General features: G+C 38.5%; 1 protein-coding gene across 10 annotated transcripts in view; it reads left to right on the top strand.

Moving 5' to 3' along the window:
• UBR5 (ubiquitin protein ligase E3 component n-recognin 5) overlaps positions 1-21,496 on the top strand; it is a 154,613-nt gene that overhangs the window by 31,657 nt on the left and 101,460 nt on the right. For all 10 annotated transcript variants that reach the window (XM_077943939.1, XM_077943938.1, XM_015145807.3 and 7 more), the window contains exons 2-5: positions 19,830-19,874; positions 20,263-20,344; positions 20,797-20,873; positions 21,266-21,385. In XM_077943939.1, the coding sequence (XP_077800065.1) occupies positions 19,830-19,874; positions 20,263-20,344; positions 20,797-20,873; positions 21,266-21,385 (324 nt within the window). The remainder of the gene's footprint in view (positions 1-19,829; positions 19,875-20,262; positions 20,345-20,796; positions 20,874-21,265; positions 21,386-21,496) is intronic.

Below are 21,496 nucleotides of genomic sequence, written 5' to 3'. Positions count from 1 at the left end.
TGATATTTTGTCTGCTTGAACTGTCAGTATCTGAAAGAAGTGGATATGGCTTGGCTGTGTCCCCACCCAAATCTCATCTTGAATTGTGATCCCCATAATCCCCACATGTCAAGGGAGGGACCCTATGGGAGGTGATTGGATCATGGGGGTAGTTCCCCCATGCTGTTCTCATGATAGTGAGTTCTCATGAGATCTGATGGTTTGGTTTGTTTGTTTGTTTGAGACAAGGTCCTGCTCTGTCACCCAGGCAGAGTGGTGCAGGGGTGGGGTCTCGGCTCACTGCAAACTCTGCCTCCTGGGCTCAAGAGATTCTCATGCCTGAACCTTCCCAGTAGCTGGGATTACAGGCACACACCACCACGCTTGGCTGATTTTTGTATTTTTCATAGAAACGGGGTTTCACCATGTTGACCAGGCTGGTCTTGAACTCCTGGCCTCAAGTGATCTACCTGCCTCGACCTCCCAAAGTGCTGGGATTACAGGCATGAGCCACCATGCCCAGTCGAGAGCTGACTGGTTTATAATTCAGTTTTCCTTGTTCTCATTTGGTTTATAATTCAGTTTTCCCTGTTCTCATTTGCTCGCTCTCTCTCTAGCTGCAATGGAAGACGTGTCTGTTCCCCTTCTGCCATAATTGTAAGTTTCCTGAGGCTTCCCCAGCCATGCAGAACTGAGTCAATAAAACCTCTTTTCTTTATAAATTACCCAGCCTCGGGTATGTCTTTATAGCAGTGTGAAAACAGACTAATACAGAAGTATATGTTAACTTTCTCTGCTGAGCGTGATGGCGCTTGCCTGTAGTCCCAGCTACTCGGGAGTCTGAGGTGTGGAAGGATCATTTAAGATCAGCCTGGGCAATATCATAGGGAGATCCCACGTCCAAAAAAAAAAAAAAAAAGGCATGTTAAATTTTTCATTAGAGTTGACAGCTTCTCAAATGGCCAGTTTTTGTTATATATGTTGTTGAGGCTGTGGTATTAGAAACTTTCAGATTCATGAACATTATTCAGTGTTCTTTGTAGTTTGTTCCTTTTATTATTATATAATCTCTGTCCCTATTAATGCTGTCTTTTTCGCTACTGATACCTGACTTTTTTCCCCTTAATCTTTGACTTGTAATATGTGAGATTAATCTATTTGAATAAGTAGACTTATTTCTGCTCTCTGAATTTCATATTTTTTGATCCATTTACTTTGCTGCTGCTGCTGTTTTTTTTTTTTTTTGAGTCTAGCTTTGTTGCCCAGGCTGGAGTGGCATGATCTCGGCTCCCTGCAGCCTCTGCCTCCCAGGTTCAAGTGATTCTTCTGTGTCAGTCTCCCCAGTAGCTGGGATTACAGGCATGTACCACCATGTGTGACTAATATTGTATTTTTAGTATGGATGGGGTTTCACCATGTTGATCAGGCTGGTCTCGAGCTCCTGACCTCAAGCTGACCACCATGTTGGTCAGGCTGACCTCGAACTCCTTGGCCTCCCAAAGTGCTGGGATTACAGGCATGAGCCACCATGCCCGGTCTCTTTGCTGTTTTTTTCCTCTTCTGTTAGATGGTTAGTTTTCTGCATTCCTTTTTTTCCCTCCCTCTTGATTCAAAAGTTATAGACTGTATTTCCATTATTTTAATGGTTACTATTAAAAGTTTCAGTTACATAGTGTTCTACTAAAAATGTGGGCCTAACTGGCTTCTAGGATGAACCCAGCTCTGGCACCCAGTCTCTTTTACTCTGTTTTTCTTGTGTGGAGATACTCATCTTGTATTTCATCTCGGCTTTGTCTTTCGGTTTTCTCTTTTTTACAGTTGCCTTTCATAGCTCCATACATAGAGTAGGAGACGTTTTCCTCAGGGGGAACTCAGTGCATCATCCGTACTTCAGCCATTCTTTCACTCTACTGATTTGCATATCTGCACATAATATTCAGTAAATACTTGTTAAGAAGTGTTTCGTACATTGTTTTCCTTTTTGTTTTAGTTTTACTCACTTTTTTCAGCTTTTGATGGAAAGGAGAGAAAGTGGAGATAACAGGACCAACCACATCTGTAGAATGGTTTTTACACAGACTGTCCACAATCCGGGTTAGTGGGGTGGTCAGGGTAAGAAGGAAGTATAGAGAATTTAGTCTAGGACAAAGGATCTGTATGGTCCAAGTGTGAATTGACACTTATTATTATGACAATATTATGACACTATTATTTATTGATAATATTCTAATAAGACTGCCTCCATTTTGTTAGGTTTGTTTTCTGTTTTTATACACACTGAAGTATTAAACAGATGCCAGTTATTTTTGTGGGAAACAGGAGGGCTACACTGCTGTGTTGTAGCTATGATGATGGTGACTGCGTTTTACAAACATTTGTGTTCTCCTAACAGAGGGATTAATTACTAGGACGGGTTTGAGATGGTAGCAGTTACAAAGAGCATCTGGCTGGAGATGAGTTTAATGTTTGCATATACCCCTACTCACTCCTCCACCATCTTCCCCTTTCAGAAACCCGAAGAGAGGAGGTAGCTGATTATACCAACAAACTTGTTATGCCTTGAGATGTATCTCTGTGACTAGTAAGTGATTTCCAGGCATTTTTTAAAAAAGCACGGCAAAAAAGGCAGCAGTATTGGGGAAGATAATTAGGGACTGGAAGGTAGGCAGCTCTTCTTCATAGTCTTTCCCAAGATTAGCTCTCTTACTGTCATATCCATGCACTATCTAAAAGACCCACTTGTCCCTCCTGCCCCCACCTCGCCCCCGTATCTACTGAGAGAAGATGAGAGGACACTGAGATGGGGTGAGATGTTACTTGGTCAGTAATATTAGTCTGTAAACTAAGTCTGTAAACTAAAATATTAGTCTGGGACCGCTTGTTGAATCTGTTGAGTCAGTGTACATTGAGCTATTAGGTTGGTGCAAAAGTAATTGCAGTTCTTGCAATTTTTTTTTTTTTTTTCTCATTTTGAGACCGAGTTTCACTCTTGTCACCCAGGCTGGAGTGCAGTGGCACGATCTCAGCTCACTGCAGCCTCCACCTCCTGGGTTCAAGTGATTTTCCTGCCTTAGCCTCCTAGGTAGCTGGGATTATGGGCGTGCGCCACCACGCCTAGCTAATTTTTGTATTTTTAGTAGAGACTGGATTTTACCATGTTGGCCAGGCTGGTCTGGAACTTCTGACCTCAAGTGATCCACCCGCCTTGACCTCCCAAAGTGGTGGGATTACAGGTGAGCTACCGCGCCTGACCTGGTTCTTGCAATTTTAATGGCAAACTGCAATTACTTTTGTACCAACTTAATATTTATTGTAAGACAAAGAACTGGAAGCATTTTCTGGTGGATCCTTGAAGACTAAAACCAAGCTTTTATTATGGAAGTTGTGATACCACACAGAGAGGAATCATTTGTGTTAATTTGTGCTCCATAGTGACAAAACACAATGATAGAGTCCTTAAATTTGGCTGTGGCAGGTTTTTAAATTTTGATGACATTTGTTTGACTCCTTTGGTTTAGATAGCTGAAGGAAGGGTTTCTAGATTAGAGACCCATTACAGTGCATTGAAGTAGGTGCAGACTTCAAAGAGCCATTTGATATAGCTTTTAGACCCATTCTGATTATGCAGATCTGTAGGTTTTCAGTAAAAAATGAGGTTGTCAAGTGGTTTGATTGTACAGCTCACTTGATTAGTTTGGCTTAATGGGAATAAAGATGCCCAGCAGGGTCTGCTTATATTGGAGAAGGAAAAACAATACTGAAATCTATTGCTGTCTCCTAAAACAAGGCACTTTTGAATCATAAAGATCTTTCATTTTCCCACTTAAAGGAATAAAAATACCTACTGCCGTATTATTTGGATTGAAAACATTTATTTGGGCTGTAGGTATTTTACCTGTTTTTTTTTTTTTTTTTTTTTGGTGAGATGGAGTCTTGCTTTGTTGTCCCGGCTGAAGCGCAGTGGCGAGATCTCTGCTCACTACAACTTCCGTCTCCTGGGTTCAAGCGATTTTCCTGCCTTAGCCCCCTGAGTAGCTGGGACTATAGGTGTGCCCCACAACGCCCGGCTAATTTTTGTATTTTTAATAGAGATAGGGTTTCACCATGTTGGCCAGGATGGTCTCGATCTCCTGACCTCGTGATCCACCTGCCTCAGCCTCCCAAAGTGCTGGGATTACAGGTGTGAGCCACCATGCCTGGCCAGTATTTTACACTTTTTAACAATATGATTTTAGGCACAGTAGATTATTATGCTCTTTAAAAAATCCTTTCAGTTGATAAGGAAATTGGGAAACCATTTTTAGATGAGGAGAAAAGACAGGAAAAGCAGACTGTCACTGTTGAGTTCTACCTTTTGGAGGAGGTTTCTATGTTCTAGATACACTCTTTTGGGTTCTGGGGTAGAGAGATGACTAAGACTTGCTCTACTTCAGGAACCTTAGCTCTCAAACCAGTGTCCTCTGGTTCCCCAAGATCTTAATAGCGAGTGTTCCATGTTCAGCTTCAATTTGGGAAGCATAAGATTAAGCATAAACAGGCCTTTTCATTGTAGGGCTTATTGGAGGCTTAATGGAGGTGTGAATTGTGAATTTCTAAGAGGGGGCTGTCCTAAGCAACAGTTGTTGTCCTAAGCAACATTCTCCAGAAATAGTATGCTTATTTACTGCCTCCCTAAACGGACCCCTACTTTTGTGAATATTTTAATCCTTTTGTGTATTTATGGTGTTTTAGAGTGAGTCGTGAGTTCCAAACCCAGTTGAGCCATTAGAATTACTGTGGATGTGTAGACATTTTTTAAAAACAATTTTAAGTTGGTAATATGTTCATGTGGTCTAAAAATAAAAAATTGTACCTGTAATCCCAGCACTTTGGGAGGCCTAGGTGGGCGGATCATGAGGTCAGGAATTTGAGACCAGCCTGGCCAACATAGTGAAACCATGTCTCTATTAAAAATACAAAAAAATTAGCCAGGTGTGGTGGCAGGCGCCTCTAATCCCAGCTACTCAGAAGGCTGAGGCAGGAGAATCGCTTGAACCTGGGAGGCGGAGGTTGCAGTGAGCCAAGATCATGCCACTGCACTCCAGCCTGGGCAACAGTGTGAGACACCGTCTCAAAAAATAAAAGTAAATAAATAAATTAAATAAATAAATAAATAATTGTAAATTGGCATACAGTGAAAAGCCTCCATCCCTCTTCTGTTTCCTGGCCTTCTACTTCCCTTCCTCATAGGTGATTAGTATTATTCCTTCCAGAGATATTTCATGCATGTACTAATATTTATTTAGCCAGAATATAAATTATTGAGCCTTGTATTTAGAGATTTCTGATATAGTAGGTTTAAATGGGGCCTAAGAATATGTCATTTTAATTGTTGCCCGGGGATTTCGATGATCCATATTTAGGCACTCTTATTTTAGAGGGTACACATTACTTTTGCATGTGATGTTACCTATTTCTCCAAACAACTTTGTGAAACAGATACATTTTTGACAGAAGTGGGAACATGAGAGCAAGAAATTTTAAATGATGTATCCAAGATTACACAGTGTCAGAGCTAGGAGTCAAAACTCAGGGCTTTTGACCACTAATTTTGCCTTTTCACGAAAGCTACAATGTTGTTGATTGCCCAAACCAAAGAAACAATTTAATGTGTATGTTTATATCCAATTATTCCTATTCTGGTAAGCATTAGATGTTAGAATATTTTATTGTATTACTTGCCCATTGGAAGACCTCCAGTGATTGGACTTTCTGTAATTTTCGTATTAAGGCACTTCACCAGTTAGATTCCTGTTACCAATGTAAGGCGTTTAGGCAGCCAGGCTCTGCACTATAATAGGCTTTTATCTGTAATTTTGCTTCCTGATGAGTTCTCCTTCCCCCTTGCTATTGCTTCCAGTTTCCATTTGGTCCCTGCAGCACATTTCCTTAACACCAACCCAGATATAAACCACAGAGGAGGGAGAGGGAGAGGAGAAAGAAGATTGTCTTCTTAGGGGAGAGGACTGGGAGTATCCCACGACTATAAAGTACTGAGTGACTTTCCTGTTTATCTGGTAAACTCTTTCTGGGGCTAATTCTTAGAGTTTCAAAAATTCCTCATATTCTTGTAGCACCATTTGAATTACAGTGTAGCCTACGGGGGATTATTTTGCAGGACAACATTTGTTTGGTGTGTTTTATAAAACCTAGTCTGCTAATATTGGTCACAGCAGAATGTTTTAAAACCACTTTTTATTTTTTATTTATTTTATTTTTATTTTTTGAGACAGAGTCTCACTCTGTTGCCTAAGCTGGAGTGCCAGTGGCACACTCTTGGCTCACTGCAACCTCTGCCTCCCAGGTTCAAGTGATTCTTGTGCCTCAGCCTCCCGCGTAGCTAGGATCACAGGCATGCACCACCACCCCTGGCTAATTTTTGTATTTTTAGTGGAGATGGGGTTTTGCTGTTACCCCAGGCTGGTCTTAAATTCCTGGCTTCAAGTGATCTGCCCGCCTTGGCCTCCCAAAGTGCTGGGATTACAGGCGTGAGCCATTGTGCTTGGCCAAAAATTACTTTTTAAGCGTTTAAAAATTTTGAAAGAAAGATTTTTTAAAAAGTCACAAATCCACCGTTTTGAGGCAATGTAGGGCTTAGAGCTAAGACATGAATGCCCATTTATTAAGCTCCCCCCATCCAGATAAATAAGCATTTACTATGTGTCAGGTATTGGGAATTTTGAAATTAATAAAACATGGTTCTTGCCTTAGAGTTTGTTTGGCAGTGAGGGAGACAGATATTTTGTTGCACAAGTAGTTTGAGTATGAGAAGCGCTGTTGGGAAGTATGCACTAGGTATATTGGAATTTAGAGAAATGCCTAGTTTAGTCTGGAATGAAGGGTAAATTAAAGTTTCCCACAGTTCGTTTCAGTGTAGGCTTGAGACTAGTAGCTACGTGTGCAGAAGGCCGTAGGGATATAGTTATTCCATCAGTCTGTCTAATATCTGTCACCTACCTACCTACCTACGTACCTACCTGTTTTCTTTTTTCTGACAGTGCCATTCAGAAGGGATATGGTTATTCTAAGGCCGAGGGAATAGTTATGTAAACAAAAATAAAAGAGTGGTTTGTGAGTATAATTTCGTTAGGGAATTGTGTTTGGAGTACAGGCTCCTTCTGGAAGAGAGAGAGAGATGTGATTAGAGTGACAGTGACAAAAAGAGAAAAAAACGCTGAAATAAAAACTCATGTATAAGAAGCAGGGAGTTACAGTGTGTTCACAGCTTTCTTTTTCGAAGAACTCCCAGAGTTAGCTGTCATTCCCTGGATCCTTAAGTTCCTAGCAGATCTTAGGAATCAAATAGGGCCCTATTTAGTTTGAGAACCACTTCAAGCCAGAGCTTGGCAGAGTTGAAGTAGCAATATAGTGAGCTATCCAAGGATGAAAAATACATTTCAGTAATGTTGATAAATGGCTGCCATTTATTGAACACTTAAGCCTGCTCTTTCCAAGGTACATTACAAAATTATCTTGAATCCTTACAGCAACACTACCAGACAAGTGGTAGTTTCTATCTGCATTTAATAGAAGAAGAAACCTTCCATGCCTCTGGGATGTTAAAATAAGCTGTATCAAAGTTCCAGAGCCAGTTAAAGTAGAGATGGAATCAAACCCAGGTTTCTGTGACACTATAGCATACTCTTCCCACCTCACCAGGCTACCCCTCACCAAAGAGTAGGTGTGGTGCCCAGGGCTGATGAGATGGCAGCTTAGGACATAAAATGACTGTTTCAAAGGCAGCAAAACTGCGATTTCATCTTTGATGTTAATAAAATGGCAACAAGAAGCCATCTCCGTAAATCTTGTACAAAGAATCTCTCCAGAAACTAATGGCATCAAGATCCTCGATCAGGGAATATAACCCCCTCATTTTCTTGTTTCTATAGAGAAATCAGATTTCATTACAGGTATTATTTCAGTTTACAGTTCTTTCTCGAGGACTGAATAACTTACCAAATAGCAGTGTTTGTAGTGTGAAGTACATCAGCTATCTCATTAGACATTTTATTTGTATGGAGAGTTAAGTTTGGGTTTGTGGTAATTTGAATACATTATCCCCATTTGGGAGATGCTTTAAGGAATGAAGTCACAGGTATTCAGAATGTGGATGGTCTACGGTGAAGAAAGCCTAGTATATTCTCTTGAAATTTTGGTCGGATGCTACACTATTTTGGTCAGGAGCTCTGAAGAAGTCTTTTGGTCCTATCTGCTAGCATAGTTTGATTCTTGCATGTATGTATATATAGTCTTACTGTTAAGCAAATGAAATCAGGTAAGACAGAAGGACTTATGAAATTATTAAGAATAAGTAGTGTATAAAAGCCGTATCCTGAATCTTTTCTTACCAAATTTCTTCTTGTTTGGCATGTGTATACTTTCCCCTTTCCTGTTTTGAATGGAGCTGAAAATAACATGATTGATTTTGCTTTAAAGAAACATGACTCATTTTTTGTGTGTGTGTGTGTGTGTTCAGCATTTCGTTTTTCAGAGATGTGTTTATCTTTCAAATGGCCCTGGTAGTTTGGGATTTTGGTCTCGTTTTCACCTAATTAGGGAAAGTGTTATTTGTGATACAATATAAGAATTTCTAATCAGAGTATTTTTCAGGTTAGAGGAAGAAATTAGTTGTAGGTATAAATTTTTACAAAGTTTAGCCAATGAAATGACCATGAATAATGTAATTTTTCTCTAGTTTGCAGAGCATTTTTCTCTGCAAACTAGAGAAACATCATTTTCTCAGTTTAATAGAAATGTTTTTGACAGTTTCAACTAAAAGTGATACTAAGGGGAATAGTTAGAAGTAGTTCACATTAAAAACGCTTATATCCCTTTATGAAGTTACAATATTTATTTAGAAACTTCATTTTCTTCTTTGAATGCATCTTGAAGGTGAATGTTATTTAGGATAACGTGAATGCATTATATATAAACTGGCATTTATCATCTCCATAAGCATTAATAAAAGTGTAAGTCCTCCTTACAAACTGTGATTGAAGAAGCCAACAGATGGAACTTGCCGCACAAAAACCACCTTTTGTTTTGTCTTTCTGTGTTTTGTTTTGTCTTTCAATTTGGGGTCATTTAACCCAAGAGTAAAGTCAGTCAGATGTTTGCTACTTGGCACAGATTTATTTGGGTAGGCAGTAAGTGAGAAAAGTGATACTACCGTTTTAGAAATTGTTGAGCCAAATTTAAAGAAATAAAATGTGGTTAAGGCTTGTGACTGAGCAAAGGTTAACAAGGATCAATGTGCAAGCTGAAATCTGAATTATAAGACTGTGATCAGATTGCTTTTCGCCAAAGAAATAACCTTGTAGTAATTCTTTAATTCTTACGTGTCAAACCCGGATGCCTGTAGTTGCTAAGCTCTGTGTCCAGGCTTGAGTGCAGTGTGGCGATCATAGCTCACTTTTACCTCAAACTCCCGGACTCAAGAGATCCTTCTGCTCAGCCTCCTGAGTTGCTAGGATTACAGGCATGAGCCATCATACCCAGCTGCTACATCATTTTATAATCTGAACAGATTCAGAGGCCGGGCGCAGTGGCTCACACCTGTGTTCCCAGCACTTTGGGAGGACGAGCCGGATAGATCATGAGGTCAGGAGTTGGAGACCAGCCTAGCCAACAAGGTGAAACCCCGTCTCTACTAAAAATACAAAAATTAGCCAGGCATGGGTGCATGTAATCCCAGCTACTCAGGAGGCTGAGGCAGGAGAATCGCTTGAACCCGGGAGGCAGAGGTTGCAGTGAGCTGAGATCGTGCCACTGCACTCCAGCATGGGCGACAGAGCGAGACTCTGACTCTGTCTTAAAAAAAAAAAAAAAAAAAAAAAAAAGCACACACACACACACACACGGAATCAGGCATGGGCAATGTATTCAAAGTACAGGATTACACCAACAGATTTTTTATAACAGTATGAAAAATTCATTGATAGGGTTTCAGATTTAACATTGTAACTAGTTTTTGAGAAACTATGACTTGCCGAGTTTTGATGTAGTATCAAAGAATATCGAATGCTGGTCATGGTGGAATGCATCCATAGTCTCAGCTGCTGGGGAGACTGAGGTGGGAGGATCACTTGAGTCTAGGAGTTTGAGGCCCGAGCAACATAGTAAGACCTTGTCTTTTTTTTTTTTTTTTTTTTTAAGAGAAAAGGATATCCGTAATTTAATGTGGAGAAATGAGAACTCTCATATACTGTTGGTGGGAATGTAAGTTAGTATAGCCATTATGGAAAACAGCATGGAGGATCCTCAAAAAACTAAAAAATAGAACCACCATATGATCCAATAATCCTACTGCTGGGTATATGTCCAAAAGAATTGAAATCAGTATATTTAAGAGATGTTTATCACAGCACTAGTCACAGTAGCCAAGATAGGGAATCAACTTAAGTGTCCCCTCAGCAGATGACTGGATTTTTAAAATGTAGTGTATATATACAGTGGGATACTGTTTAGCCATAAAAAATAATGAAATCTTGTCATTTGCAACAACATGGATGAGCCAGGAAGACATTATATTAAGTGAAATAAGCCAGGCACAGGAAGACAGAAACTGCATGTTCTCATTCATATATGGGAGCGAAAAAAAGTTGATCTCATAGTGGTGTAGAGTAGAACGAATGGTGTTTACTAAAGACTAGGAAAGGTAGTGAGGAAGGTAGGATGAAGACAGATTGATTAACGGGTACAAAAATACAGTTAAGAAGGAATGAGTTCTAGTGTTCAGTAGCACGGTGTGGTGACTATAGTTATCAATAATTTGTTGTATATTTCAAAATAGCTTGAGGAGAAGATTTGGAATGTTCTTATCACAAATGATAAATGTTTGAGGTGAAATCCCAATTATACTGATTTGATTATTACACATTGTATACATGTATACACGTATACACGTTGTGTACATGTACACGTTGTATGCATGCACCCCATAAATTTATCTATCGGTTGAAAAGAATATCCCTGGGAGGTCAAGGTGGGTGGATCACCTGAGGTCAGGAGTTTGTTTGAGACCAGCCTGGCCAACATGGCGAAACTCCATCTCTAAAAAATTAGCCAGGTGTGGTGGTGTGTGCTTGTAATACCAGCCACTTAGAAGGCTGAGGCAGGAGAATTGATAGAACCCAGGAGGCGGAGGCTGCGGTGAGCTGATACTGCAGCATTGCACTCCGGCCTGGGCGACAGAGGGAGACTAAAAAGAATATCCATAATTTGAGAAGCATTTAAAAGGCATAGAAGTAGGAGGTTATTTTGGTTGGCATTTGTGGCTGTTTTAGTAAGAAGAATGAACTATTATTCATTTTCCCCCCAATGTCGATTTAATATTGGTCACTTTAATGGCACTGTCATTTAGAGTATGGCAGTTCTCAGAGTGTGGTCTGTGAACCTCCAAGATTCTTACGGGGCTCTGAGGTCAAAACTGTCTTTATAATAAAACGGAGGCTTTTTCACCATTTTGACATCTGTGCTGTGGTTTAAAAGCAGTGGTGGCTAAAATACTGGCTTTTTGGCAGAAATCAAAACAGTGGCACCAAACTGGACAACTAATTGTCATTGTATTCTTTGCTTTTCTTGTACTTGTAGGGGAAAAAGCCAGTTTCACTTCAAAGTATCCTTGATGAAACAGAAGTTACTAACTTTATTAAATCTTTACCTTTGAGCATAAGATCGTTTTAAAAGCACTTTGGCATTTGTTTGAGTTGCACACTGAACAAGCCCCTTTTTTCATGGAAACAATTTTTATTTGAGACTGACTGACAAATAATGGTTATTCAGACTTGGATATTTAATAGACATTTTCTTGAAAATGAGTAAGCAAGCCTGTTACCTTGAGGAAAACAACGAAGGTCTTTGTTTATAGTGATAAATTTGAGCTTTCAAGCAAATTTTAGAATTTTGGGAAACTTGTACCCATCGCTGTGAGTTTGACACTGTAGATTGACAGTAACATTAGCAAATGTGATTTTTGAGTATCTGTGTCAGTCAGTAAATCAGTGTTTTCCAAATGACCAGTGTATGCTGGTCCAAATGACAAAATCATGCTCGAGTTATTCAAAGTTCATTAATAGGTTTCAGATTTCCACATTGCTCTCAACCTTTAAGAAATCATTTGCGGAGTTTTGGTATAATCTCAAAGAAATAATGCCTGTGGTTATCTGGAAAGGATATTAAAATATACCTCACTTTTCTCTAACTTTTCTATCAAGGGCCAGCTTTTCTTCATATACTTCATATACCAAAACAATATACTGTGATAGATAAAGGCAGAAGCAGATCAGAGAATCTAATTTATATGAAGCCTGATAATAAAGAGGTTTGCAAAAATGTGAAAGAACTCTGCCTGTCAAATATTTTTGGGAAAATTTTTTACAGGAAGGTAATTTATGTCAATATGTAATTAGTTTATTTTTTAAATATTCAGAAATTTTATTGGTTAACTTTAGTGTTATCAACAGATGTAGCCCACATAAACAAAAGATTTTTGGGGTCCTCAATAGTTTTTAAGAGTATAAGGTGGTCCTGAGATTTAACAAGTTTGAGAATCAAACCTTATAAGAGGTGAAGAAAGGAAGCTGCTGAGGAAACTGTGTTAAAGAATATTATATGCATTTTCCACCACAACCAAAGGTTCTGATTTACTTTCAGAGAAAACCCTCCTAGGCTGGGCATGATGGCTGACACCAGTAATACCAGGGCTTCGGCAGCCCAAGGCAGATAGGATCATTTGAAGCCAGGAGTTTGAGACCAGCCTGTGCAACATAGCAAGACACTTCCGCCCTATGCCCACCCACCCCACTCTTGTCTCTACAAAAAATAAAAATTAGCCTGGTGTGGTGACATGCGCTTGTAATCCCAGCTACTCAGGAGGCTGAGGCAGGAGGATCTCTTGAACCCAGGAGTTTGAGGCTGCAGTGAGCTATGCTTACACCACTGCACCACCACTCTGTCTGGGTGACAGAGCAGGACTGTGTCCCTTGAGAAAAAAACAAAAACAAAAACAGAAACCCTCCTATAAGAGCTAGAAAGAAATGAACATATATGGTCTTTGCTTTCTTGAAGCCTAAATTCTTTTGTTCCTGGTAACATTTTTAGTTCCTGTGTGGCCATCACAAGAGTCTTACTCATTGGTTCCTCATTGTTAAACTCTTAAGTCTCCTGTGGTCACCTGTGAGATGAGAAAAATTAAGGACCAAATGGGGAGTTTTAAATATAGCTAAATTTATATTTATTTATTCTAAGATTATGGCCTTCCTACATTTTTTGATGTGAAAACATAGTGATTTTTTTTCTGTGTGTGTTGTCAAAATAATTATATTGCATCTCTCATTTTCCTACCCTCACTTCACGTTTACTGTTCCATGAAATCCTAGAGTTGGAGTACCGAAGATCAGGGTTAAATTCAGATACAAGCATTGAAAAATGGATTTTTAAAAATGTGTCTGAAAATCGAGTGTCTAATTCAACTTTCAGGCATATAACGAGCAAGTTTTTCATACACAGATGAAGAGACTCCTTCCTCACTGGTTGGTGCTTCTTGCTTGGGCTGAGGCAAACAGAAGGCTAGTGTGACTCTTTATGGTAGCCCCAGCCCCAGTGGAGTGTATATATTTGTGTGAGATTGTAATTCATCTGGGGGAAAGGATACTTCTAAGGCTATAGGAATAATCCTTCCTGGCTGTTTGCCATTCCCAACCTCATAGGCCAAGGTAGCTCCTAATGTTTGTTGTAATACAGAGTGCATAGGGGGAAAGGCATTGCTCCCTTCACCCAGAAACAAATCCATGATGCAACATGAGCTGAAGACTCAGTTGGTATAGGAGGTCTTATAACAAAGATCTCCTTTGGGCTCCCCTATGAACTTGCCTTGGGTGGTTCGCCATTGGCTTCCTCCAGGACTGTGTGGAAAGGGATTTGGGGTTGGGATACCCTTTGCATTGAATAAACTAGCCCAGGATGTCAGTTTGCTGGGGGTGGGGCTGGAGTGGGGATGTGCCTTCTAGATGTTGGCATCTAGAAGTAAATGATCATCAGAAAGGGTCCAAAGTTTATGTAGCCTTTTCCCCCAGGTATAGTGGCTGGCAGGTGGGACCACCCCACGTGATAGTGTGAAATTTATTGATATCAGTGATAACATGAAACAGTTGGCATGAGAAGAAGCGTTTAAGAAGTGGCAGTGTTTATGGTATGGTGCAAAAGTTGTGTAAAAGAACTGTGTAAAAATTGAGGACTGACTGCCTCTATACTTAAGAAAGTGCATGATATATTTAACTGTGGACCATGTTCTGTGGTTAGAGATACGTTGTCTTGTTAGAGAGGTGCTCGTCTCTACCATATATGTAGGTACACAGTAGTTGCTCCAAAACAAAAAAAAGTATAGGCAAGATCACCACTCCAAGACGTAGGCTTTTAGATTTAGACAGTTTGCCATTGGAGAAATGCCAGAAATATTCTTACAGTATTTCTTTTTCTACCAGAATATAGCTGGTCACAGATTTTTTAAGTGTACTGCATTTTTGTTTTGGCAATACCTGCTTTCTCTGACATGGATGACAAGAGGTGAATTTTAAGACTTTTTCTGCAGGAGTCTGTGATTTAGTGTTTTAGGTAACCTTCACTGATTGTATCTATTGGTTCTTTGCATGAATTATTAAGCCCTTTACTTCAAAATAAAATTATACAGGTATGTAAAAGTTTTATTCCATGAGTGGATATCCAGAGTTGGGGTGGGGTGGGGTCACTTTAAAGGCAGTTTCCTAATATGATTGTTAGGAAATGATGATTAGTGTTTTTTTTTCCTTCCATGGTAAGTGATCTTTTAAGAGTTACATGGGCAACTATCTTAAATCTGTATATTCACACTGTTCACGTGTTTAATTTGAGACGGAAGACCTGGAGAGTTAGTTTTGTTGAGATTAAGATCAGGAACATTTTCTACCTCTGAAATGAGTTATGTACCAGTAATGTACTTTTTTCATTGTTGGAACTGTATCCATAAAAGCAGAGGGGTAAGGAAAGACTTGGCAAGTTGTATTCTGTCTTAGCTTAGAGTCTGTGAAGACAGTTCAGATAGAAACACAAATGACTAGGTATGAGAGAATTTGTAGACTTCTGTAGGAAGGAAATTACTAGGAAAGGTTCATGGAGGAGGTGGCATTTGATCTGGGTGGGAAATAAGTGGAATGAGACTGGAGGAAATGCACTGGTGGCAGATGATGCCACCTTTGTCATTAAGGTGATTGCTGAGAGTCACGAAACATGAGTGGATGTACCTTGTTTAACAGTTCCAGGTATATGGAAACCATCACCTTGTAGAGAATGTGATGTCAGAAATATCTTTCTGTCTTTGAGAATTGAAGCCTTTGAAGGATTTAACTATATCTTTTTTTTTTTTTTTTTTTTGGCTTTAGAAATTCAGCAAGAAAGGATCCGTCAGGGTTAGTCCAGTTTAGGGGTATTTGAACATGCAGATATGTTATATGACAGAGGTAGGCAGAGAATTATGAAACTGAAGAACCTGCACTTAGTGCTGTTGCCAGTTGAGGATCAGTGAAAAGATAAATAACCTTTGAAATTGTAATGTTAAATTTGGGGAGAATGAGCTTGAACTTATAGGGGATTTCAAGTATAGCAATGAAATATGTTAGCTTCTACCAAGTACCGTTACACTGTTTCCCTGTCTCTGTTAATTAACATCAATTTGCTGTTACCTTACTTTGTTACTTTAAAGAAAAATTTCAGCCTCTATATCTGTAAAATGATCTATACATTTAAAGAAATGAAATAGTTTATTTAATCAGAATATAGAATAAACGTAGAGAATAGAAGTGTAGAGTACCAAGGATTGTCAGAAGCTTTTTGCTAACTTATTCATTGTGTGTTACAGCCACCTCACCAAAGTTCACCTGTCGGTCCTTGAATGAGATTAAATGCTATTATGAGGTTATTTTCTTTGTTTTTGTTATTTTATTATTATTATTATTATTTTTGAGATGGAGTCTTGCTCTGTCACCCAGGCTGGAGTGCAATGGCATGATCTCGGCTCACTGATCCTGGCTCTCTGCCTCCCGGGTTCAAGTGATTCTCCTGCCTTAGCCTCCTGGGTAGCTGGGACTACAGGCATGCACCACCGTGCCCAGCTAATTTTTGTATTTTTAGTAGAAACGAGGCTTTGCCATATTGGTCAGGCTCGTCTTGAACTCCTGACCTCAGGTGATCCGCCCATCTCGGCCTCCCAAAGTGCTGGGATTATAGGCATGAGCCACTGTGCCTGGCCAATGAGGTTATTTTCTAATATTATGCTGTACTCTTAAAATTGTTTTTCATCATAACCACATGTAAAAATTTATTCTGAAATGGAATTTGGTGAGCTTCGGTGTGAGTTTCTTTTTGTTTTAAAGAGAGAGTAAACTTTTGTTAATATTGCCTATGTAGTATTGCCTATTGTAAACATTGTATGAAGATCCTTTAAAGTAGGCGAATCTCTATTATATAAAATAATTAGCAAACTAAAAAAACTTCATTTTTTTTTGGCTAAAGGAAGGGAACAGCATGGATAAGTTAGCAAATTTAAACGAATGTTATCACAGGCCTGCAGTGATTCTGTGATTTGCCTGTCTACTGAGGACTCTATAATGTAAAAGATAAATAAATACTTCTTAAATATAGCTTACTTTTTTGGCGGTGAAGATTTATTTGTTACTGTTATCTGGATTCATGTAAACTAATTTGTAGGGCCCAGTTTAGTCATGATAACTGTCTTGAGATTTGAAAGGATGATACATTTTATGTAAATCTATGGACTGAATTTAAGAGTTTTTTAAAATTTGATATTTGGGGAAGCATTCTAAATGTCTGTATAAAATCATTTGAAAGTTTCAAATGGGTATGATAAAAATTGAATATTTCTTTGTAAACATTACATATATATCTTCCATTGAAACACTTGCTTTTCATATATTCATAAGCATTTCAGGACTGAGGCTGGGCACTGTGGCCCATGCCTGTAATCCCAGCACTTTGGGAGGCCAAGACGAGTGGATCCGTTGAGCCCAGGAGTACAGCCTGGGCAACATGCTAAAATGCTGTCTCTGCAAAAAATAGAAAAATTAGCTACAGGCTGTAGTTCCATTTACTCAGGAGGCTGAGGCAGGAAGCTAGATTGAGCCTGGAAGGATGAGGTTGTAGTGAGCCGTGATTGCACCAGTGTACTCCAGCCTGGGCGACAGAGTGAGACCCAGTCTCAAAAGAGACAAAAAAACAGAATTTCAGGAATAAGAATTTTCAGAACCAGAGATGACTAAAAGAGTTCTTTCTCACATAGATGAGAACTTGAGACCTAGTGGACTTTTAGTGAGTCCAGGTAGTAGTAGATGAGCTGGGAGTAAACCCCAGATTTCTTGCTGTTTGGTGGCATTGTTTCCCATACAAATTGATGTGCATTTCAGACATGTATTTCAGATGTGGTTAGGGGTCTCACCAGGACTTTTAAGATTAGAAAATTTAATTGATAGCAGTAACCATTTGTACTGTCTCTCCCGATAGCCTGAAATTAGAGTTCTTGAGTTCAAATATCTTTTAGCTTTCTGATATCCTCAAAGCTTATTTTAGTTTTACAAATAATTGCCTGGAATATTTGGAGCCATGGAAACAACATTTAATTCTTATTCTCAGGCATTGTCCAGTTTTGAAAAAGGCCTTGACAATTTTTTTTCTCTACCAATACTATATATTTTGTGAAAGCTCTGGAGGCACTTTTGAGCTACTAACAAAGGAATGGAAATGAATGAGTTTAGTTGCATGCCAGTGAACAGATTATCTTCTGAAAGTGTCACTACTGTGATTACTCATAGTAAATGTGGACCCAGGAAAGTGAGAGCTCCTTCTGCTTCTTAAGGTCTTCTAAAGGCTGCTGTTACTTTCCAGAGCAAACCCACCGTTGTTTATCTTCTCCCTATTTTCTAGTCAGCCTTCTCTAGTCAGCCTTCTCTCAGAGCTCATGGGTTCCACAGTATATTACTCTTAAGGTGTTTTATCTTGGAACACAGAAGTGTGCTTTGTAAATGGGCAAACTGGAATTCTTTGAAAATCTTAACTTTCTTGAACCAGTGAAAACATGTTTTGTTAATGGCAGTAAATGCAAAACTGGGCTACAAAAATGAAAATGTATTTTATTGGGGGCCAAATCACACATGATCAGATACTGTTCTTTAGGAGTGAGAATAAGGTCACCAGTAAGTATCTACTTCTTCACAGAGAAATAAAATATGGCCGCATTTGAAAGTCACTTTAGGCTGGGCGTGGTGGCTCATGCGTGTAATCTCAGTGCTTTGGGAGGCTGAGTTGGGTGGATCTATTGCAGTCAGGAGTTTGAGACCAGCCTGGCCAAAATGGCGAAACCGCATCTGTACTAAAATACAACAATTAGCCGGTGTGGTGGCAGGTGCCTGTAATTCCAGCTTACTCGGGAGGCTGAGGCATGAGAATCGCTTGAACCCAGGAAATGGAGGTTGCAATGAGCGGAGATCACACCATTGCACTCCAGCCTGGGCAACAGAGCGAGACTCAGAAAAAAGAAAGTTACTTTAGATACTGAATGCAATTCGATATGAGACAGTTACTGTGCACCTTTGAAAGACGCTCTTCACTAGGAGAATAGAACTCACAGGATAAAGTTAAAGAACAGCTGACTCCTAATTGAATCTCTTACTGAAATAATTAGGTTATTTTCCCATAGATTATATATGCTTTGTGGCAGTTTTTAAGTCCTAAACTGGCTTTAATGTCATTTATTTTTGGAGTATGTATAACATTTTTATCTGTTAGTACAAATGATTGAAATTTGATTTTATTCATTTTTGTCAGAATTCGTGGACTTTTTCTATTGATTTAATGTTCTAATTTTTCCCATTGCTTTCTACAATTCTCAGCTTTTACAAGGATTATTTCTGAAAAAAGTTTTAAAAGATCAGATCAGGCAGTGTTTTTTTTTTATTTTTTGATAATAGAATTGAACTCTTAAAATCTACATTTGATTATATCTTTACATTGTGAAATGACTTCCTTAGGTTGACAAAGTACCTAGTTTAGTTTAGCTATTATAGTGTTTTATATTCAAGACTGTTTTCTTAAGAGAAACAATAAAATCATAACAGAAAATACAAGTTAATATCTCTTTGTTATGTAGCCCTTTGAGATTTTTCTAAATCTGTTCAATACTGTTTTAAATGCTATTAGAAATGGGAGGTGTTGACCTTACTTTATATAGATAAGGACATTGATGCTCTGGTTTGTTCAGTATTGTGTTATAAGACCGTTCAAGAACTTGAGATGATGCCTTAAGTCAATTAGGCTTTCTATTTTCATTTCATGATATCCATGTGCACTCAATCTCTTGGCATGGATAACACAGTTTTTGTTTTGTTTTTTTTAAACAAATGAGCCTTTGGTTGGGCATTGGTTCAGGTACCAACAACTTTATGCTACCTTTTCTATAAACTCTAGAAGCTTCAGTTTTCTCACCTGGGATTAATGAGAAAATGGGATTAATACGATTATTATTGTTACTGAGGTTGCAAATGGGGTGGTGAGGGAAGGAAATTGCAGAGTCTGCTTGTGATCTTTTTGGGAAAAAAATGAAAGAATATGAAAAACATTCTAGAATATGAAAAACATTCTTACCATAGCAATTGTTTTGTGTGCTACTATTGGAAATTACCAAAATAATAGTACAAGTACCTGTCAGAATTATTTGTTTACAAAAGATCTGTCCATGTGATTTGTTAATGTTTTGTTTTGTTTTAAAGGTTACGGGAAGTTTCTGAGAAGCTGAACAAATATAATTTAAACAGGTAAGAGTTTTAAAATATTTAAATCTTCTGACAAAGAACCATTTTTCTTTATTAAGAAAAAACTCATATTTAGGCAGCAGCCTGATATGATTAAGATTAATGTGATTGTTAGACTTTAAGAATCTTTTAATCTATCAGCTTTTTATGAGTTGGGCTTATTTTAATTATAAATTACATTCATGCTTTTTTTTTTTTTTTAAATCTGGCATACAGGGAGATATAAATGATTATGGAGATATTTTTAAATTATTGCTTTAAAGTAAATATTAGTTTAAAAAACAGGTTTTGCCAACTTTTTTTTTCTAATTGATTTTAAGAATAAACCCTATGACGTATTTACCATTTGAAAAATAATTTTACTTACTTTTTCTTTTTTTTAATCTCTCAGCCACCCCCCTTTGAATGTATTGGAACAGGCTACTATTAAACAGTGTGTGGTGGGACCAAATCATGCTGCCTTTCTTCTTGAGGTAAATTATTCACTCTCAGAGAAATGAAAAATAAACAGTTAAAATAGAATTGTGCATCATTGTATTTCTTCCTTTGTAACAGGAAAATAGCAGTTACTTGAAAGAGTTATCTTGAAGATCTCCCAGTTCTCTTTCCTCCTCTGGCCCAGAGAAAGCTTACATGATTTGCCAGAGTGTAAAACTAATTAGTAACAGAATGGGGGAGGCTCCTAAATCCGGTCATTTTCTTAGTTTGAATTGTGTCAGATTGAGATGTTGTAAATTATTTTCTGCTGGTTTCTTGACAGTGTATGTATGTCATATTTCCCCATCTCAGGTGTGAGCACCTTTTGGAAGGGAGTTTATTGTCTTCTGAATTGACTGACAGTGATGGGCACAGAATCTATTGAATAAATTCAAATTTTAATACATATTTTTACTTGGAGAATTTTTTCTGTTTTCTTTGCTTTTAGGATGGTAGAGTTTGCAGGATTGGTTTTTCAGTACAGCCAGACAGATTGGAATTGGGTAAACCTGATAATAATGATGGGTAAGATATTATGTCCTTTCTATTTAATATGTATTTAGCTCTTAGGTATTATATTAAACCTGTGTTTTGATTTTGGTAACCCTCAACTTAAAGCATCGCAGAAAATTATATGCTTTTAAAACAGTGAAACTATTACTTTGTAGTTTAATTTTAATTTTTATGCAAGCAGTGATTTACAGCCAAAGTAGTAACATTAAAGTAGCAGAGTAGCTGGTTATCACTTAACAGAAGCAGCTATCAGAAGATTGATAGTACATGTTTAGTAGGTATCAAGTCACATCTACTCTTTAACTGAAATGATTTTATAGATCATTTCCAAATTAAGCAATGCAATTTGAAATAACCGGGTTGTAATGTTGGTCTTCAAAAATTTACCTCTTGTTTTCCCCCAGGTCAAAGTTGAACAGCAACTCGGGGGCAGGGAGGACGTCAAGGCCTGGTAGGACAAGCGACTCCCCGTGGTTTCTCTCAGGTTCTGAGACTCTGGGCAGGCTGGCAGGCAACACCTTAGGGTAAGTTGTGGCCTGTTGAAGGCACCATCTTACTGATGGTCTGTATCATCTTCCTTTGAGTGCTCTCAGTCTGAATGATCATCTTCAACATTGTATCTAGCAATGGAGTGA

Source organism: Macaca mulatta, chromosome 8 (genome assembly GCF_049350105.2).
Source record: "Macaca mulatta isolate MMU2019108-1 chromosome 8, T2T-MMU8v2.0, whole genome shotgun sequence".
Taxonomy (NCBI): Eukaryota; Metazoa; Chordata; class Mammalia; order Primates; family Cercopithecidae; genus Macaca; species Macaca mulatta.
The sequence above is the reverse complement of the archived record's forward strand: the minus strand, read 5'-3'. Positions and strand labels throughout refer to the sequence as shown.